Source organism: Poecilia formosa, unplaced genomic scaffold, assembly GCF_000485575.1.
Source record: "Poecilia formosa unplaced genomic scaffold, Poecilia_formosa-5.1.2 Scaffold419, whole genome shotgun sequence".
Classification (NCBI taxonomy): domain Eukaryota; kingdom Metazoa; phylum Chordata; class Actinopteri; order Cyprinodontiformes; family Poeciliidae; genus Poecilia; species Poecilia formosa.
In genome coordinates this window covers 482,403-508,084 of record NW_006800358.1, presented here as the reverse complement: position 1 = coordinate 508,084, position 25,682 = coordinate 482,403, and the positions used below count along the sequence as shown (strand labels likewise).

General features: G+C 40.3%; 1 protein-coding gene across 1 annotated transcript in view; it reads right to left on the bottom strand.

Annotated features, from left to right (window-relative positions):
* Positions 1-25,682, bottom strand: part of fndc7b (fibronectin type III domain containing 7b) — a 57,530-nt gene continuing 31,848 nt past the window's right edge. Inside the window, exons 32-59 of the mRNA XM_007576904.2 lie at positions 24,703-24,966; positions 24,366-24,626; positions 23,456-23,719; positions 21,977-22,237; positions 21,258-21,518; positions 20,149-20,409; positions 19,063-19,323; positions 18,664-18,924; positions 17,257-17,514; positions 16,143-16,403; positions 15,977-16,026; positions 15,537-15,747; positions 14,342-14,602; positions 13,507-13,767; positions 12,300-12,560; positions 10,939-11,199; positions 10,043-10,309; positions 9,203-9,460; positions 8,142-8,405; positions 6,954-7,214; positions 5,561-5,821; positions 5,007-5,267; positions 3,885-4,142; positions 3,376-3,636; positions 3,022-3,309; positions 2,069-2,305; positions 1,858-1,923; positions 1-631 (exon numbers count right to left, since the gene is read on the bottom strand). Coding sequence (XP_007576966.1) covers positions 363-631; positions 1,858-1,923; positions 2,069-2,305; positions 3,022-3,309; positions 3,376-3,636; positions 3,885-4,142; positions 5,007-5,267; positions 5,561-5,821; positions 6,954-7,214; positions 8,142-8,405; positions 9,203-9,460; positions 10,043-10,309; positions 10,939-11,199; positions 12,300-12,560; positions 13,507-13,767; positions 14,342-14,602; positions 15,537-15,747; positions 15,977-16,026; positions 16,143-16,403; positions 17,257-17,514; positions 18,664-18,924; positions 19,063-19,323; positions 20,149-20,409; positions 21,258-21,518; positions 21,977-22,237; positions 23,456-23,719; positions 24,366-24,626; positions 24,703-24,966 — 6,869 coding nt within the window. The 3' untranslated portion in view covers positions 1-362. The remainder of the gene's footprint in view (positions 632-1,857; positions 1,924-2,068; positions 2,306-3,021; positions 3,310-3,375; positions 3,637-3,884; positions 4,143-5,006; positions 5,268-5,560; positions 5,822-6,953; positions 7,215-8,141; positions 8,406-9,202; positions 9,461-10,042; positions 10,310-10,938; positions 11,200-12,299; positions 12,561-13,506; positions 13,768-14,341; positions 14,603-15,536; positions 15,748-15,976; positions 16,027-16,142; positions 16,404-17,256; positions 17,515-18,663; positions 18,925-19,062; positions 19,324-20,148; positions 20,410-21,257; positions 21,519-21,976; positions 22,238-23,455; positions 23,720-24,365; positions 24,627-24,702; positions 24,967-25,682) is intronic.

The window sequence follows — 25,682 nt, the reverse complement described above, 5'->3', positions numbered from 1 at the left end:
TTTCATTATGTCATAGATTTCTTTTTATTTCATCATCATCTGAGCAGTTAACTCACCAAGAAAATATACATTTAAAGGATATTTCTTGATAAATTATCAAGTTTATTGAGTTTTTAAGAGTTAACAATCATCCAAAAAAAAGTATTAACCTATCTTAAAAATAAACAATTCTTTTGATAAATATGGCTTCAGCAACACTTTTAGACATCTATGAATGGCTACATGTTTAGATTATTAAAGCAATCAGTTATCATCCTAGAACAAACCAGAAAAGAAAATCTGTGATGGATGCTACGTAGTGGAAAAACTATTTTTACCCCACATAAACCTGTTTCATCCAGTCTCTACAGTAAGTGGTTTCTCTACGAAGCGCCGGTTTTCCTGCAGGTCGGCCAGGAGAAGTTGCTCCGGTTGAGGCCGTCCTTCGCTGCCACTCTGACGCAGTAGCTGGTCCTGGGTTTGAGGCCAGTCTCTGTGTAAAAATCCCCGTCTACGTTTCTCACTCTCTGCTCCGCGTTTTGCTCCTCCTCGATGACGAGCTCGTACTTGGTCGCTCCGTCCACCATCTTCCACTTCACATCCAAGGACCCGGCGCTGGCCGTCACAGCCAACACCTCTGGGGTTTCCAGATCTGACGGAGCGTAAAGAAGCTTCAAAATAACATCCACAATATAAAAACTAATCATTACAGTCCACTTACAGGGATCAGTCATCGATTAATGGTAATCATCAATTAGCAGAGTTGGGTAATAACTAGTTACATTTACTTGAGTAACGTTTTCAAAAAATTTTTACTTTTAGGAGTATTTTTACTACGCTGTACTTTTTACTTTTACTTGAGTCATTTTATTATGAAGTATTTCTCCTCTTATTTCAGTAAAATTTAAGTTTTTCTACCCACTGAATGAAAAACATGTTTTAACCAAAAATTCACCAGAAACGCACTGCAGCCTTTGTTAAAGTTTTATAAGTTTTTTATTGACAGAAACTGATTTGGAAACATTTTCGTTTGCCTGATGTTATATTTTGTTGCTTATTTGAATTATTGTCATTTTGGCCCTTAAAATACCAACATTTCCACTTTATGTTTTGGTTATGTTTTTAACCAAAATAACTGATAAAAATATTTTGGTCAGTTATCACAATTTGATAAGTGATCAAATAATGATTGATTATTTGATCAGTTATTCAGGACTTGACTAGACTTTTTACCAAATGATTTTTTACTCTTATGAGTATTTTCTTAGATGGACACTTTTTACTTTTACTTCAGTAAAAGTATATTGAAGTAGTGCTACTCTTACTTGAGTACAGTTTTTTGGAATCTCTGTTTATTAGATTAAAATTAGTTCCAATCGATTAACTAATAATGTCCACTTAAATTAGGAATAATCAATGTGTGGCCTGTGGGCGTTTTGTGCCCCTTGAACTGATTTTGTGCGTCATCATTTGCAATTAAAAAATTATGTAAATTTGGCCCATAGATGCAGATGGATGGTTTTCATTTGTAATCAGGGTAGAATTATTACCAATATAATTTTCTTACAAAGGAAAATGTAAAGTACATCAAAGTATTTGTCTTATGTTATATTATTCATCTTACATATTATATGTTATATATATGTCGAAGTTCAAAATGTAAAAAACAAACAAAAAAAGTTTATTCAGTCAGTATTTAACACAAGTGACACAAAATAAAATAAAATTTATAAAAATGTTGTCCTTTACGTTATGGAAAGACGGTCAAACATTTTGATACAAGAGAAAACTGAAGTTTTAAGAAAATCACTGCAATCATTAGTTGATGGATAAAATCAATCAACTTTAGATTAATTAAATAATCGATAAGTCACTAACTTTCTTCTTCATCACCATCGAGTTGATCGGGTTGCAGATCTCGTCTCCTGCGTGCTCTCACTGGACCTGGTGGACAGAAATTAATTATTTATGAGCTGTTTTCTTGACTTTCATTGTTTCAATGTTGGCTGGGACTTTAATTCTCTTCCAATGAAGGAAACCAACTTGGAGATGTTGAGAATTGTGTTTTCTGCTACCGTTTCTGCCGGACCTGTTATGTTTTGGCTCGGGTTGCTTTCCCCGGCAGCATTGCTGGCCGTTACTGCCGTGGCAGCAGGGTTGAAGTTGGTCAGCTGGCAGGAGAGTCCTGTGGTGCTGCACAGCTTCACCCGGCTTCCCCCCGACACGTTGTAGACCGTGTACATGGTGGCCAACACCGACGCGTCCCAGGACAAGATGGCCGACGTCGAGTTCCCGCTGTATTTAACCCTCTGTGGCGCACAAGGCTCTGCGAGACAAACAGACATGAAATAAACTGCTCTGAACTTTCCTCTAATAAAATAATAAAGTTATACACTAAAGTATATTCACACGTTCAAAGAAGTGGGTATAAGTATAACCTTATTTCTACATCAGCAGCAGCATCCAATAAATTACTAGTCATGATATCTTAACATTATTTATTAGTATTTTCTTTATCCATATCTGTCATTCATATTGTAAGCTAGCATCAACAATTGTTAACATGTTATCAATTCTATCGTACATTTCTAAATCAATTTATCATAAAGCAGTAATAATTGACAATTTTATTAAATGGTAACAATAAAAAGCTAACTTAGACTGTCAGAGGGAAAACAGAGGACTGATTTATGATGGGGAAGGGTTAGGGTTTCTTGCATATTTTGACTTTTTCAAGTTGATCTTAAAATTTGAGTTTTTGACTTTTCAAGGTCAAAAATGTACTTTTTTTTCCTTGCAAATTTCTCTAAACATTTCTGAGATTTTTCTAGCTAATTTTAAAGTTTTCAACTCAGAAATTTACTTTTTCTAGAAAATTCCTTGAATTCATCTCAGAATTTCTTAGTTTTGTGACAGAAATTTAAATTTCTGTCTACAATTCCCCTATACGCTGTCGTATTTCTTGTTTTTGCGATGTTTTTACTGTGAAGGTTCAGTATTTGCTGCCTGTTTTGTCCAGTGACGTTGTAAATCCTGACCTACCTGTGGTTCCTGCGTAGGTTCTGGACGGCTTGCTGACGCCTCCAGAGTTTCTGGAGAACACGGTCACGTTGAAAGCAGAGCTGCACGGCATCGGCAGCTCGAAGTACGGCCTGGGCTGCCAGTAGGAGGAGACCTTCATCAGGGCCAGCGGGTCGTTTCCGACCCAGCCTCTCACTTCAGCCAAATACTCGACGCCTGAACAGTTGACTTTGTCCCAGGATAACATGGCCCAGAACCTTAGTTTGATCCTCTGCATCCGGACATTCAGGCGAGACGGAGGGCATGGAGCTGATACGACAGAGGGAGAGTTACACCAGTAAAATTAGAAATGTTATTTTACATTAACTCTGTTACCTGCTCCTTCCTGCAGAGGTTTGCTCTCCGAGCTGTTGCAGGCCCCGTCAAAGGCTTTAACGGTAAAGTTGTAGTTGTTGCCACACTGCAGGGTTTTCAGTGTGCAGGAAGTGTTGCTGCTGTCACAGTAAAAGGCTTCGCCAGCCGCAGACGACGCGCGGCTGAAATACTCCACAGCGCCGTCGGTGCGAGCCCAAGACAGCCGGGCGTAGTTGGTCTGACAGTCGATATCCACGGCGAGATTAGACGGAGCACAAGGCACTAAAAGATAAAGGAAGTCAGAGAGCGAATCCGGTGGAGTTGACGTTTCCCAGTCACGATTATTTTATCTTAAATACAAAATATTATTTTTTTAATATACAGTTTTCAATTAAAACTGCTCTGAGAGTTTTGTTTTTACAGTAAATAGTCATTTTCTTCTCCAGCCAACAATTAATCAATTACTAAATTATTTTTGATTATTTCAATAATCGATTAATCACAATTAATCGTTTCTGCCCCAGTTGTACCTGTTCTGAAGGTATTGTTGCTGGGGTAACTGGTGCAGTTTTCTCCCACGGCGGTGATGCTCACGCCGTACGTCTGGCCGCAGTGCAGGGCAGACAGGGAGCAGTTGTTGGCCGTGTTGTTGCAGGCCACAACGTGGCCATCTTGTCCTCTGGCCGTCAGCCGGTACGATGTGGCCACCAGCGATTTCTCCCAGGAAACCACAGCCCCTCTGTCCTCGCACCGCGGCACCACTGTCACGTTGCTCGGCACGCAGGGAGCTAAAGGAGAAAAAGTTCAAGTATCCCAAAAGATGTGGACAGCTTGACGTCACATTCATAACATCAGCCACCGTCTCCCTGCTGGAGGGCAAAAAGCTGGTGGCTAACGATGACTACCATTGGTTTTAACTGATAAACCATCAACATAACGCGCTAAATCTTAAATGTACCCCTGATATGTAAAATAAAAAGGGATGCAGTGCTTTGCTACACTACGACAATTTGAAACAAGGTCAGTAAAAGTTTTAATTAGGAAAAAAATAGGGAGGAAGGTTGTCATAGTTCAGTTATGCTAACTTAACTATGACAACCTTAACATGTAGATGCAACTGAATTTTGGTTCAGTTAACAAAAAAGAAAAGATGACCCACACCAACTCTGACAGATCATCAGGAGAGCAGGTGTTTAAATTAGCTAATCAACCACCGCGGTGTTAGCTTAGCTAAAAGCAGCGGTAGCTAATCCACCACAGTGATCACTCATTGATAATCGTAATGATCACAACATAAACATGAAGCCTGAAAACATAAAACTGTAATGTTCTGCTCTTTGTGTGGGAAATAAACATAAAGTGTCGTTGTTGTCAGTTGCTACGGCAACTTGTCACCTAAGCTGTGTGTAGCTTAAGTGACAAGAGAGCGAAAAAAAAGTGGTTTTGAGTTGTTCAACAGTTTTAAGTCCAGGTATTAAGTTAATCACACCCACATCTCCAGGTTTCATTTTGTTAACGGAGCGCCGTTACTTACAGCAGGTAAAAATATCACCTTTTTGCTCTCCAGTGTTGTGCGGATGCACAACGTTTCCGGATGTAAACAACTACATGCAAGGGATGCATACAGGCGGAACTGATTCTGTTTTAAATACCTGTCTTGATCTTCGTCGGGGGACTTCTTAGGCTGCTGCACTTGTCGGAGGAAGCTGACACGATGACGCTGTAGTGTCGGCCGCAGCGGGCATCATGGAGGACGCACCAGTTGGACGAGCTGTTACAGGAGATGACGGATTTATCGTCGGCTTCACCTGTGACCAGGTAGAGCGGCGAGTCCAGCGTTTGCTTCCATTCAACCAGGATGGTGTCGCTGTTGCATGCAGCTGTTGCACTGACGCTCTCTAGAGCGCAGGGACCTAAAGGGGCGGAAATAAACAGAAATATACCAAATGTCGGCGTCGATTCAATCATTTCTGTGTCTGGATAGCTGTGAAACAAAACATGACAAATTCTGTAGTGTCTTCTTACTTACATCTAGAGTAAGTAGCTGCATTTCCATTGACTATATAATTGCACAAAATGTTATTACAAAAATAAATTTGCTTAATGGTAACAAAGGTTTGCGTAAATTTGAAAAGGGAACACAGCTGGTGAGGAAGGTCCGAAGAAGCCTCAGGTGGCCGAAAACCAAAAGTATGACGCTGCGTACCTGTCTCGATCTCAAAGGTGCTGCTGTGATTACTGCGGCAGTGCTTGTTGACTGCCGTGACATGGAAGGTGTAGAGAGTCCCGCATTTCAGATCTGCGACTTCACACGGGGAGGACGAGGCGATGCAACTGGAGTTATGGCCGCCGGCCGCTGTGGCCATGACGGAGTAGCTGCTGGCGCCTTCTGAGGGGGTCCAGGACACCCAGGCCGAGTTTGACACGCAGTCCAGGTGGCCATTAGGCTTCGTGGGAACACATGGAGCTGTCGCACATCGGGACACGATTTTTACTTTTCATTCACTTTTTATGCAGCAGAAGCTTCTTTATTTTTCAGAAATAAAGAAGGGTACAGAAAATGGATGGATGGATGGAGAAACTTCTATTATATTAGAAGTTTCTATTGTATTATAAAGAAACTTCTTTATAATATACGAACACAGGGGTCGTCTCATTAGCCAAATATTTTCCTTATTTTGATGGAAAAATCTGATGTCCATTACACCTGACCAGTTGGCACAGATGCAAAGTTTCAACTCTAAACAGAATGAAAATGTCATCATTAGGACTGAGACGATTAATCATGATTAATCGGTTGTTGAAATAATCATCAACAATTAATTGTTAGCTGGAGTAAATACTAATTTTTCTGTTTCAGAAAAAAATAAAAATAAATAATAATATTACAATGACTGAAACTATTGTGGAAATAATCTTCAGCTAATTTAGTAATCAATTAATCTGGAGTAGAGACACTTTTTGGTATTTCAAAAAAATTAAACAATTGAATGTCTTTAGGACCCAAACGATTAATTGGATTAATCATGATTAATCATGATTAATCGATTGTTGGAACAATCTTCAACCAATTTAGAAGTCAATTAATTGATAATTGGAGTTTATGGACTCAAAAAAATGCAATTTACAGAAAAAAACCACATTCAGAGCAGCAATTAAGCCAAAAATATACAATATACTATCTGTATATATATTCACAGACACATTTTGCATTTAAAATAAAAACTTTTTTTCTGTAAATATGTTTTACAAAAAACTTCTCAAGTGGCAACGCTTCAGCTTCGCCTGGTTGAAATTTACTAAAGGAATGATATGTTACTGCATTTTAGGCAAAACATATACATATATTCCCTATTTTAAAAATAATTTGCATCTTTTAATGTATTTCTAGAATTGTATGATAAAGGCTGATGTAGCTTGGAGAAAAATCTGTAGAATCTTCCATTTATCCCATTTACTGTCAGAATAATCGATAACTCATGAAATTACTCGTTTTTTCCAACCCCAGTCACAGTTATCATTTTAAAAAGAAATAGATTATAACAGGATCTTTTTTTACTCCGTTTCCGTTCCTGAAGCAACGATGAGCTGACGTTTACCTGAACTGGTCGCCACCACAGCGCTCGGTTTGCTCTCACAGGCGTCTCTGACGGAGATCACCGTGACGTCGTATCGCTGCCCACAGGGCAGGCCGGCGATGGTGCAGGAGTCGGAGCTGGAGTTACAGTACAGCCTGGCGCCGGTGCTGCTCACTGCGGACACATGGAGGTACTGGGCATCCGGGTTGGGAGCCCAGGAGACGACCATCGCCTTTTCAGCACATTTGGCAGCGACTGTCACGTTCTGAGGCGGACATGGAGCTGAGACAGAGGCAAAGAGATTTACATCATATAAAACACAACAGTCACCAGTTATGAAACAATATTACATTTAGTGAAATATCAACCAAATATATTGATCACTGTTATGAATCAAAGGGAACTCTAACAGCGGGTCTGTAATGTGTTCTGGTGCTGAGCCGTTCAGGGATTCATAAACTAACAGCAGTATTTTAAAGTCTGTTCTCTGAGCTGCAGGGAGCCGGTGGCAGGCCTGTTAATTAATCACATGAACAAATTAAAACAAGCTCAATATAATCCACATTTTCTCTCTTTCTACCAAAAACTGGCTGATAAAAGTCTTCAGTCTGGAGTTTTGGTCTCGACTTGCCCTTTCTACGAAGGACAACTTTGTTTACAGAGACGCCATGATTTATTTTCTTTGTTGTTTCTGTTGTTTTATTTTAGGTATTTAAATGTCTTCCAGTTCCAGTGTTAAATGTTCATTGGAATTTAAAGTTTATTGATCTTTGAGAATGTGTTCTTGCATTATTGTGCCATTATATTACTTTATTATATTATTATTATATTGCCTGGATGCGATTCTCTACATCTTATTGGGACATGGAAACATTCTTCACTTGATAGGAGGCCGACTTTGAAACTGTCTTTATGTGGCTCTGAAGGGTCAGAGGTCATCCTGATCTCTAGTTTCCAGATGTAATAACTGAAGCTGTGCATTGACTCTAGATCTATAACTCTAGAACCTTTCTGTTCATCCACACATTTATCTGTTTTAAGCATCATGATGACATCATAACGTAGAGCTGTGCATCATATTTTGGTACCAAACCTTATTTCCAGTTATAAGTTATTCTAATGGGCGGAGGTCGCTGTAGAGTTGAATAGCTAACAACTCAGATGTATTCATAAAGTTTAGCTTCTTAGCTAGCGACCTTCAGTTCCTACCTGTCCGTAGGTGAGTCTTGCTGCTCTCCTCGCCGGCGCAGGACTCGTCCAGGCCGAACACGCTGACGCTGTAGGTCTGTCCACACCGCAGGTGTCTCAGGTCACAGAAGGTCATCGTGTTGTTGCACTCGGCCCTGTGTGTCCCGTCTGCAGTAACGCCGACCGCAACGTAAGAGAGCGCGCCGCTGGCGCCCTCCCAGGTCACCGCAGCCGAGTTCGAGTGGCAGCGGAGGGACGCGCCGACGTTCGTGGGTTTGCAAGGAACTGGCAGAGAGAAGAAACACAAAAAGTTGAAAATAAGAAGAAAACAAACTCACAAATGATGAGATTATTTAAGATTTATTCTAAAAAAAAAGCATTTTCTGATCTCATTAAGCCAAAAACATTCATCTATTGTAAAAGTTTCAAATTTTTGACTTTTTGAGTTCTGGACTTTTACATTTTTTTCTACAAAATTACTGAAATTAGTGTAAACATTTTTGATTTTTTTTCCTTACAAATTTTTAATTTTCAAATTCAAAAATCTACTTATTTTTTCCCCCACAAAATTCCTGGAATGATCAAAAGAGATTAGAGATTTTTCTCCCAAACTTTACGCTTACAGAGTTAAAAAATTTCCAATTTTTTTCCAGAAAATTTCTCTAATTTTTCTCGCAACTTTTTTCATTTTCACACTCAGAAATTTCCTTACTTTTTTCTGCCAAATGTCTTAAATTATTCTCAAATTTTGTGATTTATTTTTCTCACAAATTTTCAAATTTGGGAGTTCAGAAATGTCCAAGTTTTTCTACAAAATTTCTGAGATTAATCTCAAACTTTCTGATTTGTTTCTCATAAATTCAACTTTTGAACTGAGAAATTTCCATATTTTTGAGTGTTTGAGTTTTCTTACAAATTTTTGGCTTTTCAAACTCAAATTTTCTTGTTTTTTCTACAATTTTTTTTTCTTTTCAGAAACGGCCCCAATACACCGTCGGAGATAACTCCGGTATGTAATTCCTCCCCGTCACCATGACAACCAGTAGTTTAAAGCTTAAGAGAAAACGTAACAGTATTCCTACCAGACTTCAGGTCGAGGTAGGCGTTGCTGTTGTCGCAGCGTCCATCTTGAGCCGTCACTGTCAGGTTGTAGGTCTGGCCACAATGCATGCTGGGAAGCTCACAGCTGTTTTCGTCGCTGTCACAGAATATTTTGTGACCGTCGGGCCCCAAAGCTTGAACGTGGTACGAATCGACGCCTTCGTCTTCGGCCCATGACACCACGCCGGTGTTGTTGCCGCACAACATCTCCGCCGTCACTTCCTGCGGCACACACGGCGCTGCAACCCGACACAAAGGGATAAAAGGGTCAACACAACATGAAGTCATAACAATAGAGCGGTGTTTCTCAAACTGTGGTCTGCAGGCGCCCCCTAGTAGTCTGTAAGGTACTGCATGTAAACGACCCTTTATTTACCATAAAGTCAACTGAAAGCGCGATGCTACAGCTAGCTTAGCAAAGAACTGGGCTTAAAAATAAAAATAGAAAAGAGGCTTAAAACCGGGTCACTCAAAAGAAAGACTGAAGATACCAGTGGAAATAAAACAACTGCTGTGAACGAGTCTCATTTGGTGAGAACTGTTCTTTGTTTTTTATGACTTTGCTTGCTTATAATGTGTCGCTCACACGTCAACAGCTATTGTTATTTTTAATTAATTAAAGATTATATAATCAGCAAGTAAATACAATAAAGACAGCTGATGATGAACAATGAAAACAGTAATTAGAAAGTGAAGAGAATAATATTTTAATTACAGGTTGTAAATATTCAGATGTGTTATTTCAGGCTAGCTGGTCTGGGAGTGTTCGGTTTGAGAAACGTTGTGTTAAAGGCTAAATTAAACCCAAATCGTGACTGAACCTGTGTCGATCTCCACGGCTGAGCTCTCGGCGCTGCTGCACACGTCGTCCGAAGCGATGACGGTGATGGAGTAGTTCTGGCCACACAGGACGTCGTCCAGCAGACACGAGGTGGAGGAGCTGTTGCACGTTGGGACGAAGCCGCCGCCGCTGCCGCCACGCGCCACCGTGGAGTACGACGAGGCGCCTCGGCTCTGCTCCCAGGAAACCATGACGCCGCCGGACTCGCACACGACTCGGGCCTCCACCAGCGCAGGCACACAGGGAACTACACAGCACATCAGCAAACAATTCACCGACTTACAACTCATGGTCAATGGTTTATCAGTGTTTTAAAAAAAAAAAACGAAAAAAGAGAAATGAATAAAAAGGAGATAAAAAATTTTTTTAATCAAATTTTTATAAATTCAGTCTGTTTTTCAATCATTTTTATGAAATCTATGTATGTCTCACAATAAGCATCGTTTTTGCCATTATGTTACTTGAAAATGGTCTCAAAACAACAATATTATCTTTTATCCCAATAATTACTGGGACGATTTATCGTCCAGCAAAAATTGGTTACTGTGGCAGGTCAAGGCGCTGCTGGTCATTCTGAAGCAGAAGCAGTTGATACAGAAACAAAGATGGCGGAGCAATACCAGAACAGGAAAGAGGGAAAAACATTCCCCTACTCATATACTGTTTCTTTTTCTATTTTACAAAAACTTTAGTTTGAAATTCTTTCCTATAGATATTGTGCCTGTAACATAAAAATTATCTCAAAACAATAATATTATTGTTTATCACAATAACTTCCGGGATAATTTATTGCTGTGACAGGCCTATTGATAACTCGCATTCCTAATTGCATCAACATTTTTAATTTAAAACTTTAAACCGAAAGCCTTTTCTTACCTGCTTTGAGCTGCTGCACTTCGCTCTGCGACACGTTGCACACGGCGTTAACGGCGATGACGCTGACGTTGTAGGTGAAGCCGCACATGAGGTCGGGCAGGATGCAGGACGGGGAGTCTGTGGAGCAGTTGGTCTCGTGCTCCTGCACGCCGAAAGCTTGGACGATGTAGGAGTCTGCGCCGCTGCTGGCCTGCCACTCCACCTGAGCTACGTTGCTATCGCAGTCCAGACTGGTCACAACGTCTTCAGGAGGGCAGGGCACTGGGAGGAAAGGTGAAAGTCAAGGATTATCGCTGAAGAGGCGCTTTTTTCCTGCCTGCTCTTAAACTTGTGATTTATGAGGGACAGCATGGAAATAAAAATGGAGGTTAGGTGATTTAATGTGGATAAATATCAATAAATTTGAAAAGGATAATTAAGTGTCGTTAGAGGTGGACAGTATGGAGTTAGTATTTAATCTCGATATTTTGTGGTACTTTAATGATGACAGAAACTACGATAAAAAAACAGTTACTGCTTTCATCATTTATAGCAACAAAAATACGATTCTCAAAAAACATTCCCATTTCAGACAGACTTCTTTGAGACGCCATTTATTCAAATAATTGTGATTTATGTCACTAATTTGAACGCAGTAACCGCATTTCATCATACTTTGAATTTAGTGATATTGAAGCCCTGGTGGAACAAACTGGTGAAAATAACAAAAATAAAGCTTCTATGAGTTTTATTTGTCTTTATTATAAATTTAAATTTATTGAGACAACAGTAGATCAAAATTCATGATAAATGATACAATAAATGCAAACCCCTAGGGCAGCTTTGTGATACAAATAGCACTTTTTGTGTAACTGGTCTCATTTATCATAAGTTTATTAACGAGATAAGTCATTAAAAACATGCTGCTGCGTCATCCTCCTCCAACTACTTCCTGTCGTCGTCTTTGTCATTTCTGCCAGTAGTAACATCTGGTTGCTGGTCATGTGACTTTTGTATTTCCATCGCAGTTTTACAAACTAAATCAATTTTGATAGTCCAAAAAAAAACAAAAAACCTACTCATCCCAGCACAAAAAGATTTTTATTGAGAAACTTCTTTTTTTTTTTTAAATGCCGTGTTTTTATTCAGTAAATTTATTTACATAATTCTAATTTGTGCACAGCTATAGTTTTAAATATTTAAGTTGAGTAAAGTAAGGATTTTTATATGGAAACTATGGAGGAACAAATCCCTGAAATTGTTTTTGGCAGCTTTTGAGTTTAAGTAATTCAACAAAATTTAAATCTATTTGAGCAAATCAAGCTATAAAGCAACAGTTTTACTTTGAATTGAAGGTTTTAATCTTCTTTTTGAGCGGTTACCTGACTCCAGTTGCAGCGTGGCGCTGGGTGGGCTGCTGCACTGATCGTTTGACGCAACAGTTGCCACCTCGTAGGTCTGGCCGCACTGCAGGCTCTCCAGCTCACAGTTGGTGAGGCTGGTGGTGCAGCTGGAAACATGACCGCCAGAGGACCGGGCGGTGGATGTGTAGTTCAACGCGCCCTCAGAATACATCCAGTCCAGGAGCGCAGAGTTGGTGTAGCAGTCCAGAATCACAGAGCCAATGTTGGGCGTGCAGGGAACTAAGTGACGTAATTAAACATAAATACATTTCATGTGTTATTTAGGCACAATGGGCCGCCATTTGTAAAGTTACACAGTCAAAAATTAGCAGCGATAATTTAGGTAAGCTGACTCATAGCTTTACATTTGGTTCTGAGGTTGCCAGATAAATATTGCAAATGGTACATAGCTTAAAATTCGGTTTGGAATTAAAAATTTAGTTTGTAAATTAATTATTTAGCTTGCTAGCTAAATATTTAGGTCCAAACTAAACATGTAGTTCGGAGCTACGTATTTCGCTTGCTAATTAAACAGCTGGAGCTAAATATTTAGTTGGCAGCAGAAGTTTATATAGAGATTCGCTAAACCCAACTTTTATTTTGAAAGTTCACATTCACTTACAGGTGGGTAAATCTGCACATTAGCTAAATGTTCTGCAATGAGCCAGCTACATTTTAAATTTGTAAATTAAATATTTATCTTGCTACTGGGGACTTTGGATTTCTGTTTACCAAGTTAACTACAAACGTAGTTTGGAGTCACATATTTAGCTTGCTAACTAAATAGCAAGCTAAATAAACATGGAGGTAACTAAACATTCATAAACTAAATGTTTAGTTAGCTCATAGCTTAATATTGTAGCTAAATATTTAATTTGTAAATGAAATATTTATATTGCTAAGTAAATATGTAGCTCCAAACTTCCTATTTAGCATATTAGCTAAATATTTTGTTTGGAGCTACATATTTAGCTTGATAACTAAATACTGTGGAGCTAAATATTTAGCTTGCAAATTAAATATTATGCTTGAAACTTATATTTATAAATAAATGAGTGGATGAGTAAAAATGAACTCCAATGTTTTATGACAATGATTCTCGTTTAATTTTTGACTGTGTAACTTCACAAACAGCACTCCACTCAGCTTTATATTTTGGTGATTCATATAAATCCTGAATGTTTACCTGACTCAAACGCGACAGCTGGGCTTGGTAAGCTGGAACAGATGTTGTCCTGCGCCACCACCTGGACGTTGTACTGGTGTCCGCAGGTCAGGTTGGTCAGTGCACACCTTGTTTCCTCTGTTGCGCAGCTGGACTCGGCTCCCTGTGTGCTCACTGCGATCACTTTGTAAAACAGAGCGCCGTCACTGGCACTCCAGGACGCCACCGCCTGGTTCGTGGAGCAGTTGACCGTCACTCGCACGTCAGTGGGAACACAGGGGACTGGGGACGGAGATAGCACGGTCAGCAGCAGAAACAGGAAGCATTTAACAGGAAACATCTTGTTTAAATTTTACATGGACAGGGTTAATTTTTCATTGAATTTACTTTAAGGTTATAGTGTGGGGACGTATGAAGCGAAATTCACACTTTGCCTGTTTTTGTACTTCCATTTTGGTCCCCACCACTTCTAAAAACAGCCAAACTTGTAAGTTCGTAATAACTTCATGTTTTCTGGTGTCTGGAAAACGAGATGTTTCAAAAACATTCCAAATGAAAAATTACAAGTTAGCAACCCCAGACCGTTACCTAGCAACCCCGGCGGAACTCGGCCCGTCACCTAGCAACCCAAGAACTGACCAGACTCGACTCTCATTAAATAAGAATTATTTTGTGGGAAAAATGTATTGAACATGTTTTGTATGGATCATAGACATTCCTAACCTGTTTAAGGAAGCATAATATCTTATATCACCTTTAATATTGTGTGCAAGTGAAAAAACATGAGAGAAATAAGCTTCTTTTCAGCAATTCTTGTAATAAGGAAAGAATAAAATTTAAATGTCTACCAACTCACCCGACTGCAGTATGTCAGACATGCTGGGGTCAGAATCACAGATCCCGTTGGAACCGACAACCGTCACCAGGTTGTGCTTCCCACACAGGATGTTGGGAATGGCGCACTGCTCGTTTTCAGACGCACAGCTCATCGGCTGGCCGTCCTCTGGCATCACCGTGGCGGTGTAGAACTCCGCCCCCGCCGAGCCGGTCCACGACAGCAGAGCGATGTTCGACAGGCAGTTCAAGACGCTGTGCACTTCGGTGGGCGGGCAGGGCTCTGCGGCCGGGAGCACAACATGGAGAGCAGAGGGTTAAGATTGGTGTCAGATGTAGCAAATAAGAGGAAAAGGTCAATACAGCACATCTACTCTACTGCAGCACATTCCCTCACTAAACCAAATAGAAAACCCAAAGTCCATTTTTTCTCCAAATCATCAAATGATAACTTTCTGGGACCCATTTTGAAACAAACCAACTTTTAGTATTTTATAATTTATGGGAACACACTTTATTAATAAGCTAAGAATCAAAGGCTTAAACGATTAATCATGATTAACTGATTGCTTTAAAAATCATAATCAAATTTAGTAATAAATGAATCATTAACTGGAGTATACTGACTCTGAAAAAGGTCATTTTGATGAGAAATGTATCTGTTCAGAGAAGTAATTTAAATCAAAACTGTACAAAATATATAATAAATGCAATATTTATTTTGAATTTAAGATAAAAACACCTTTATCTGTAAATATATTCTACCCAAAACTTCTCCAGTGGTACTGTTTCAGCTCCACTCGGTTCAAATCTGCTAAAGAACCATGTTGGTCCATTTTGGGCAATAAAATCTATTCTTTGTTTAGTCCATTTCCTGAGGAGTTCAGTTATTTATTTGAATATGTTAATGTATTTCTAATGTTGTATAAAAAAACCTAGTCAAAAGAAACATTTGTATCATCAGAATAATTGATAGATTAATCTATTATTAAAATTATTGTTTAAGGTCTATAAGCAACTTCCAACAAATTCTAACCCAAAGCTTCTTGTATTCCAGGGATGGAGACAAATTCCTGGTGCAACTGGTGAGTTAACACTGGAATCGTTTTAAAGTCCAATGATTCGAACATAAATCCGATTATGTTCTTTTGTTTCATCTTTGGTGGATTTTGAAATTCAGTTTCTTCAAAAAATAAAACATTTTCATAAAAATGTACCTGAAAAGAGTTTTGAAGGCTGGCTGGGGCGACTGGTGCAGAAAGCGTCTGCCGCCTGAACAGACAGGAAGTACTCCTGACCGCACAGGAACTCAGAAATGAACGTCCAGGTGTCGTTGGTGCTCAGCTGCACTTTGTGGCCGCTGTTGGTTTCTGCCGTCACGATGTAAAACTCAGCAGTTTCACTCGCATTCCAGGTCAGCGATCCAACCTGGGAGGAGGTGAAAACAAGTTTTAGTCAGCCTGAGACTCTGTTTCACCTGATGAGAGGGAATATTATGGCCAAACTAAGAAAAGAATTATGAAAATAAAGTCATCAAATTACAAGATTAAAGTCAAGTTATAATCCCGAATACTTTGACTTTATTCTCATACTTTATTTTCTTAGGAGGCCCAAATGCCCGATTGTCTGATTTACAGCCAATTAAACCATCAGTCACCTTTGTAGAGCAGTTAATGGATGATTTCAAATCTTGAGGTATGCAAGGAGCTGAAAGAAGAAGGAGGAAGTCTGACATTTATAAATGAACTGGCACAAAAAAACAATAAATTTTACTCTATGAAAGTCCCACGTTTCTAAGTTGCACAGTTTAAAATCGTATTTACCCATCCGAATAATCGTGCTGTTGCTCTGCATGCTGGTGCAGCGGTAGTCGAGTGCAACGACGTTGACGGTGTAAATTTCGCTGCAGTGCAGGTCGTCCCACGTGCAGTTGGTGGTGTTTGAGGCGCACTGGTGGATGTGGCCGTCCTGCCCCACCGCCACAGCCAGGTACGACTCTGCGTCTGCAAACATGGTCCAGCTGACGGAGCCGAGGCTGTCCTCGCAGCGCGTGTAGGTCTGCAGGGCCTCAGGGGTGCAGGGGCCTGACGGAGAGATGCAAACGTTCACATCACTGCTCCGTATATGACACTAGGGCGGAGGCGATTAATCAAAAAAATGTGATTAATCGATTACTGAAGTAAGTTTCAACTAATTTAATAATCAATTAATCAAAAGAATCATGATTAATCAATTATTGAAACAACTGTCAACTAATTTAGTAATCGTTAAATGGAGTAAACAGACTGAGAAAAGGGATTTTGCTGAAAGAACAACATATTCAAAGCGTTAATGATGCCAAAACAATAGAGACAGACACGTCCGTCTGTAAAAATGTTTTACCCAAAAGGAGAAATATGAGACTCTGGGTTGTTGGTAATTTCTTTGCTTTTTGATGGCCATCGACGACAATATATTCTCATTCATTCTTGTAGACTCAAACGACTAACTGGATTAATCAAGATTAATTGATTACTGAAATAACAGTCAACTAATTTGATAACTGATTAATTGTTAAAAGAAGTATGCAAACTCAGAGAAGTCTAAGCGGCATTCAGGGCAGTAAATAAGACAAAACTCTACAACTTGTTGTACAGTACAAAAAACTGGCTTGTTTTAAGTCAATAATTCATTAAAAAGTTGGAGTTTCACTGGCAGATTATTTTACATACGACATGAGAAAAATGTTTTAAGAGAAATCATCTGTCAGTGGAACAAGTATTTTTTGATCAATATTAGGAATTATTGACTTAAAACAAGCTCCCATTTCTTGCAAATTAATTTTGTCTTATTTCAAGTGTCCTAAGATATTTGCACTATAAACTAGACCAAAAATATTAGCTTTTGTGTTTCTGCAGTGTATTTTCAGCTCCATATGTTATGAAGCTGTCATGTTACCTGTTTTGTATTTTTCAGGCTGGCTCACGGCGCTCTCGCATCGATCATCTTGTGCCGTTACGGTGAAAGTGAACATCTGTCCGCAGGGCAGATCGGTTTCTATCCACGTTTCATTGGCTTGGAAAGTAGAAACGTAGCCCAGATGTCCAGCGGCTGTGACTACGTACACTGCAGCGCCCGGAGCCTCGTCCCAGCTCACCGTAACCATCTCATCATGGCACGATCCGCTGACCACCAGGCCAGCTGGCTGGCAAGGATCTGGAGAAAGAAGAGAAAAATTACCTCATAGCAATCTAAAAAATACCTTCTTTATATGTCAAAGTTTGACCAAGGTCCTGGTTAACCTGTAGAAGAACATCTAGCTGACTTTAACAGTTATGAATAAAAACAACATATTTCATGTTTTTTTCTGTTTTGTTGTACAACGGCACGTTAGAGTTATTGTAGAAAGGAAAAGAAAAAAATTCAGAGAAAAGAATCTCAAAAATTCTGAGATTAATCTCCAAAATTTTATAGAAAAAAGTCAGAAATTTATAAGTTTCAAAAGGAAAACAAATCTCAAATCAAATGGATTGTTTTTTAATTTTAAAAAAGTGAAAAAACAAAACAAAAAAAACCAAATAAAAAATCAATCCAATACTGAGATCGAAGTGGTTATCGATAATATTGATATTTTGGATATAGTGAAACTCTGCATTGTGTTTTGCAGCAGGAGGGACTGGTGCACTTCACAAAATGGATGGCATCACAAGGTGAGAATAGAGCTGGGTAATATATCAATAACAACGAATAATCTATTCACCAAACTCTGATCCAGAACCGCACAGCATTCTGGGAGATGTAGGCAAAGGAAACGCTTCAGCTGCTCAACCTCTTACAGCTAGCCAAGCAAAGTTGGTGGAATCAACTCACTCACTCTGTGGTTACCTAGCAACTCGCTCACTCTGTGGTTACCTAGCAACTCGCTCACTCACTCTGTGGTTACCTAGCAACTCGCTCACTCTTTGGTTACCTAGCAACTCGCTCACTCTGTGGTTACCTAGCAACTCACTCACTCTGTGGTTACCTAGCAACAACCTGTTGAGTAACTTGCACAGGAACACTTTAGGGTTTCGCCGCTGCTTCTCATAACTGCTTAAAAATAACAACAACAGCATGGAGTGAAAAATGTGGATAAACTAGGAAAGATCACGCCACCAGTCTGGGAGTATTTCAGATATTTAAAACTGAAATCTAATCAATAATTATTGATAAAGACTGATATGAAACACTTATGATAATTTTTTTCAACCATATTGTTATTTCTATATAACAATATGTAGAAATATTAAAGCAGAAATAATTTAACAACATTTAGATGATTGATTAACATTAAAACAAACCGTCTCAGTCGGTTAACTCTCCTACCTGTCTGGATCTCCACAGAGTTGCCCTCTTCGCTGTAGCACATGCTGCTGTACGCAGTGACAGAAAACACGTATTTCTCTCCACAGTCCAGATCCGGGAACTGGCAGGTGGAGTTGGTGGAGTTGCACTGCAGGGTCATTCCCACGCTGTTGGTGGCAGTGGCCATGAACACCTCCACATAGTCGTCTTCGTCCCAGAACATGTCGGCCGTACTCGTCCCGCACCGGAGGTCCACGCCGACACGCTGTGGCTTACAGGGGCCTGGAGGCCAAATCAGTCGAAATGTGGACAACAGTTTAATGACAAAATGTCAGAGCTAAAAGATATTAAATGTGGAGTTCCACATGGCTCACTGTTAAGACCTATACTTTTAACTTGTAACGGGATCGATTGACTTACGTGTGCTGAAGGAAACGTTGGTGTACGTCTCAATCTGGCATTGGTCGCTGATGGTTGTGAAGGTGACGCTGTACGTCTGGCTGCACTCCAGCTCCAACAGCTCACACTGCAGCTCGTCCGTCTCACAGGAGGTCCGGTGCCCGGCTGGCGACACAGCAGTCACCCGGTAGGAGCTGGCGCCCACGCTGTAGCTCCAGGAGACTTCTGCTGAGTTGTTGTAGCAGTCATAGCTAGCCGCCACGTCGCCGGCTGTACAGGGAGCTGCAGACAGGAGGAGACAGAGATGCAAAAAGTCACGGGATATATTTTAGAAAGGTGGTGCTTTTTTGGAAACACTAAACTTCTCATATTGGCTCTTTAAATTTTAATAAATCTTTAAAGTTTGATGATGTCAAGAATTCTTCAGACCAACTAATTTGACTTTAAATTTGTTTAGACTAATTTGATTTTTAGTTGGTTTATCAACATTAAAAGGGACCTATTATGCAAAATCCACTTTTTGCACATTTTATGCTCTCATTTGGGTCTCAAAAATGTAAATAAGCACTTTTAAAAATAGCCCAAGTGCTTATTGCTGCTTTTTAAAAATGTTTTATGGTTTTTGGAAATGATTCGTTTCAAAAACATCCCGATTGGGTCACTGTGCCATAACCTAGCAACCCAAGCAGCTCCAGCACACTTGGTCAGTTGGTTTTACTGGTGTATGCGCTGTACAATGGCTGTTGGAAAAAGTGTTTTGTTGGTTCATTTAGAAACCACTTGCTGCATTCTTGATGGTTGTGCAGGAGGCTCCACTTCTGCTTTTCAAAGAGGCCCTAAAACAGCTCATTCTGAGCTCAAAATAGACAGAACTTAGAATGATTTTGTGCAAAAATAAAAACTATAATGAGCACGTTTTGTGTCGACCATAAACCCATCCTAACCTGTTCAAGGAAGCATAATAAGTCACCTTTAAAAAAATAGAAACTGTTGATCGTTGATACATCGTGCCACACTAATAAAAGCAGGATTGTATCGGCTCCTGTTACACCATGCATTATGACAGCCCCATTAGTACTTTATTACAGTTCTGCCAGTATGTAATACCTGCAGTCAGGAGCACAGTGGTGGACTTGCTGCTGTTGCGGTTCTCCCCAATGGCAATGACGTTGGTGTAGTAGACCACGCCACAGTGCAGGTCTCTGACGTTGCAGAACGTGGTGTTTGTGACGCAGGTCAGCGAATGGCCATCACGCCCTGCGAGCTGAACCTCGTAGCCCACAGAGCCCCAGCTGCTCTCCCATGACACAGTCCCCAGCTCCTCCTGGCAGTTCACGTTGGTCTCCAAGTTTTTAGGCGGACACGGCTCTGCAAACAGACAGAAACGCCTGAATGAAGCAGATCATGTTTACCTATCTGCACTGCAAAACAAAACCTTACCAAGTATTTTGTTTAGTTTCTAGTGAAAATATCTTATTACACTTTAAATAAGACAAAACTAATGTACAAGTAACTTTTCAGCAAGATAAAAGCTTTTTTTATGTTAATAATTACTTAATGATGAAAAAGTTCCACTAGAAGATTATTTCACAGGGAAAATGACTTGCTGACTAGGACTTTTATCAATATTAAATAATTATTTTCTTGCTGCTATATTTTGCTGAAAAGTTTTTGTCTAAGTTCCCATTTGAAAAAAATAAATAAATAAAAAATTTTCACTAAAATTTTAATTCTAAAATGGAAGTCAGTTGGCCCTCACCTTCAAATCCAATATGGCTGCCACATGTATGAACTACATATAATACAAGTTGATCACTTTTTGATTGTAGTAGGGGTTTATTTTTTTGATCAATATTGATTAAAAAGTAGAAAGTCCACTGGCAGATTATTTCTCTTATAAAATGAGGAAAATGTGTCATAAGTGAAATAATCAGGCACTGGAACTTGTACGTTTTAATGAATTTCATTAACTGAAAACTAGCTCCTATATTTTCCTGAAAAGTAGCTTGCAAATTAGTTTTGCCTCATTTTAAGGGAACTAACCAGAAACCAGATCACACATATCTGGTCTTTATTTTTATTTATTTTTTTTGCAGCTAGTGTCATAATTAAAGGAAGCTAAAAGTGGCCCAGCTAAACTTTACATTCCTAATCACAATCTGGGATCACAGAAGTTCAAAGGTGCATCATTTAAGGTAATAACAGGAAATCCTCACCTGTCACAATGGTGACGTGTTCTGTAGAGATGGACACGTCTTTGCACACGTCACTGTGCGACGTGACGCTGATGTTGTACACCTGGCCACACTCCATGTTGTACAATGTGCAGAAGTTGTCTCTGGTGGTGCAGGTGGCTGTGAGGCCTTGGTCCGTTTCCGCGGTAACTGTGTAGTTATCGGCACCGGCCGCCTTGTCCCACTCAACCTGACCGATAGCCAGGTTGTACAGACCGGCGATCTGTTCAGGAATGCACGGTTCTGCAACACAGAATGAAGATAAAAAAATTAATTACAATTAAAACTTTTCTTTTATGGTGAAAAAACAAATTACGTGAATCTGACTTTTTTTTTTAAACACTTTAGTCTTACTTACAAAATGTGTTTTTTTGTAAGGTAAGCTCTAAAGGAAATCTCCAGCATTTCAACATTTGTTACTTAATTTCTAAATTTATGGGTTGATTTTTTAGGATTAGAGTAAAAACTAGACTGCAGAGTAAAGGAGAATGAAATACAGTTTTCTCTGTGTTTATTTTAAAGTTAAGGATAAAAGCATTAAATTTGCAGCTGTAGAATAATCTCACACTAAATAATTTAGAAAAATCTATATTTAAAATTCAGAGCATTTATTCAAATCGTTATTCTGCACAAATAAAATGTAAAACAACTGCGATTGTGAGAAGGGAGAGTTGAATTTTATTTCAGACTGTGTTTCTCACCCGTCAGCAGCTCTCCGGTCATGTTGGCGCTGCTGCTGCAGCTTTCTCCCACTGATTTCACCCACACAGAGTAGCTCTGACCACACTGCAGCCCCTCCAGCTCACAGGAGGTGGTGTTGGTCTCGCAGGTGACGCTGTGGCCCGACGCAGTGGAGGCGACGACCAGGTAGGACAGAGCGCCGTCGCTGGGGTACCAGGACACCTGGGCTGTTTTCGTGTAGCAGTCCATCGCCGCCCTGATGTTTCTGGTTTTACACGGCACTGAGAGGAAGACAGGTGGCAACATTTCAATCAGTGGTTTTAGATTCTACTTTCAGAGGAGTCTTAAAAGTGAATATTGAAAAATTTTAATGAGAACCTGTTATGCAACATTCACAGTTTTCATGTTTTTGTACTTGCATTTGGGTTTCTACTGCTTCTAAAAACCCAACCAGTCAGTTTTTGGCAATAAATTGTTTTGGTGTCTAGAAGATGAGCAGTTTCAAAAACCTCTGGAATGAAACAGCACAAATCATCAGGCGCTTGCCTGTTACCTAGCAACCCCAGCCTGTTACCTAGCAACCCAAATTGAGCTCATTCCAGTTCTGTACAACGGCTGCTGGAAAAGCTACCATCCAGAAACTGCTTTCTGCATTCTTGTTGGTTGTGCGGGAGGATCTGCTTTTGGTTTTCAAAGATGTACGGTTGTATAATTGTGGTTCTGTTGGAAGCCAATTTTACACCTGAGTGTAAACACTGAGGTGGTGGGCGTGGCCAGCAGCACCTTATTTGGATTTAGGGTTTTTTCACAACTGTTAGTCCAGCGGACTAGGTTTATTGGGGACTAGAACTGAAACATTTGTTACATTTTCAGCTGCTGTGGTTCTCTTTCACACAGCATTGTGTCAAATGAACCAAACCCAATGGAAAAACCTGTTCCCCTCCTCGCCTGAGGGGGCGCTGCACCAAGAACTACTGAAGGAAATGACACAGAAACCTCAGAAGACACTGAATGCAACTTCCTTCTTCACAAAATGTAAATAAAATGGAGAAGCATCAGATTTTAGCGGCTGTAGGATTTCTGTTTTGTCTTTGGTAAAAACCACGAGCCATTTCTCCTGTTAGCGCTGGACTCAAGCAATTGCTTTGATTGTATTTACCCAGAATGCCCTGCACTAGGCGGACCAGAGTTATCTTTATTGGTCCAAATCAGAGTTTGGTTTCGCATTCACACCTCACCAAACAAACGGGACCTCACAGGCAAATGGACTAGAGTTCAGTTAAAGCGGACTAAGCAGGGCTAGTGGGAAAGCAGTCTTAAAGTGACAGAGCCCTGGAAGGAGCTCTCATTAACTAAGAGAGAAAAAAAGCAGTGAACATGTTTTTGTTTCGCCTATAAACCTATCCTAACCCGTTAAAGGAAGAATAACGGGTCACCTTTAAAACCCTGTAGGGGATCAGATTTAATACTTTGTGTTTTATTTGTAGCTCCTCTCCTACCTGAGGGAGTGTCCAGCACGTCTGTGGGCGGGCTGTTGCAGTATCCGTCAGAGGAGACCACAGACACGTGGTAGATCTGGCCGCAGCCGACTCCGCTCACACCACACGACCCCTCGGTTGTCCCCTGGCAGGTTGTGCTCCGGCCGTAGCTGTCCTGCAGCGTGGCGATGTAGGAGTCGGCGCCTGCGCTCTCAGACCAGGAGACGATGAGAGAGTTGGCCTCACAGTCCATCACAGTGGACGTATTCTCAGGAGTGCATGGTACTGTTGGAGAAACATGACATTCAGAGGTTAGGAAGGCTGATGACACTCAAAAGACATAAAACATTGAACTATTAGAGCATAGAACCACAGCGCTACCCCAGTCCTTCTCACACTGTTGGTCCGTGGGCGCCACCTAGTGGTCCACCCATGTAAGGGACCGTTTATTTGCCGTGACGTCAGATCTATTTGTAAGCTTACCGAAGGATTGTGTTTAGAAATAATAAGTGGCTTAAAACCAGGTCAATCAAAAGGAAAAAACAACGTCATTATTGTATTATTGTAAACGGCAGCTAAATATTTATTTATAAAAGTTACTATAAAGCCAAATTAATTCAGTACTTTATGTTTAAATCCATGTTTGAGTGGATTCAGAAAGCAAACATTGAGCTCATACCTTTGCTGATTCAATCAGTTTCAATCCCTGACAGTTTTAATTATGAATCAAACAGAAAAGTGTCATGGCGGCCATGACACAGCAGAATACGGTGATTTCCACAGCACTGATCCCACGAGGTGTGCATTATTCAGGATGACGGTGCATCATAAGCGACACACACACTTCAAATACATCAGAAAATTTTATATCCTTCCTTCTTTACTTCATGTTTAAACCACAGTTGAGTGGATTCAGACTCTGAGGCCATACCAGTCTTGATCGTCACGCTGTCGCTGGGTTTGCTGCGGCAGCGTACGTCCTCGCCGGTCACGGTAGCGTTGTAAAGCTCTCCACACTGCAGGTCCGTCAGATCGCACTGGTTATCAGGCGACCGGCACTCGGACAGGTGTCCGCCGGCGCCCACCGCCCTCACGGTGTAGAGCTGCCCGCCGCGGCTGTAGCTCCACGACATGGACGCCACATTGCTGCTGCAGATCAGGTTGGCTTTGAGGTTCTCCGGGACGCACGCCACTGAGAACAGGGAAATCAGAAATGAAGCTTTCCTTGCAGAACACAAAATGCTTCCAGTGCATTTCAGGACGGACACCTGTCCTTGTGACGATCCCGTCACTCTCAGAGCTGTTGCAGGTCCGGCCCTCGGCTGTCACATGCAGGATGTACATCTCCCCGCATGGCAGGTCTCCGATGTCGCACCCGGCAGAAGACGATGTGCAGCAGCTCGGCGTGCCGCCGTTCAGCTCTTCAAGCGTGGCCGTGTACGTTACCGCCCCGGGAACAGCTGACCAGCTGATTGACAGGGTTCCATCATCACAGTTTACGGTTTCCGTTATGCCCTGAGGAGGACACGGCGCTGCAGAAGGAGAAGAAATGTAACTTTTACACTCACGTAATTAACCAAAAGCTTTCACAGGACAAAAAACATGCAGGCACTGCATGTCAGTATACTGAAAGTTTTGTCAATAAATTGTACAACATGTAGTCAAAACCTGGTCAAGGTTTCTCACTTTTTCCTTCCACTAAATTTTCCATTTGTATGCATTTATGCAGTATTTGCTGTACAGCCAGATTCTTCAGTCTTAGTGAATATCAGCACTGTTCATGATGTTGTAGGCCATAACATGGCAAATAACATCTTTAATTAAAAAAACATTTTGTTCAAATTTTTAGTAAAACTGCACTGCAAACACAAAATCTATATTTGGTCTAGTTTCTAGTGGAAATACCTCAGTTTACTTGAAACAGGACAAAATTAAGTTACAAGTAACTTTCCAGCAACTTTTAAGTCAATAATTGGTTAATACTGATTCAGATTATTTTAGTTTCACTGGCAGATTATTTCACTTATGAGAAAAATGACTTGTTCAATAAACTGCCAGTGGAATTAGGATATTTGTTATGAATAATAAGGAATTATTAACCTAAAACAAGCTCCTTAGTTTTGTCTTATTTCAAGTCTACCAACATATTGGCACTAGAAACTGGAAAAAGATACGTGGTGAGATTTTATGTTTTTGCAGTGTCATTGATTAATTGCTTATTGCATAATGCTATCTACATATCGTAACT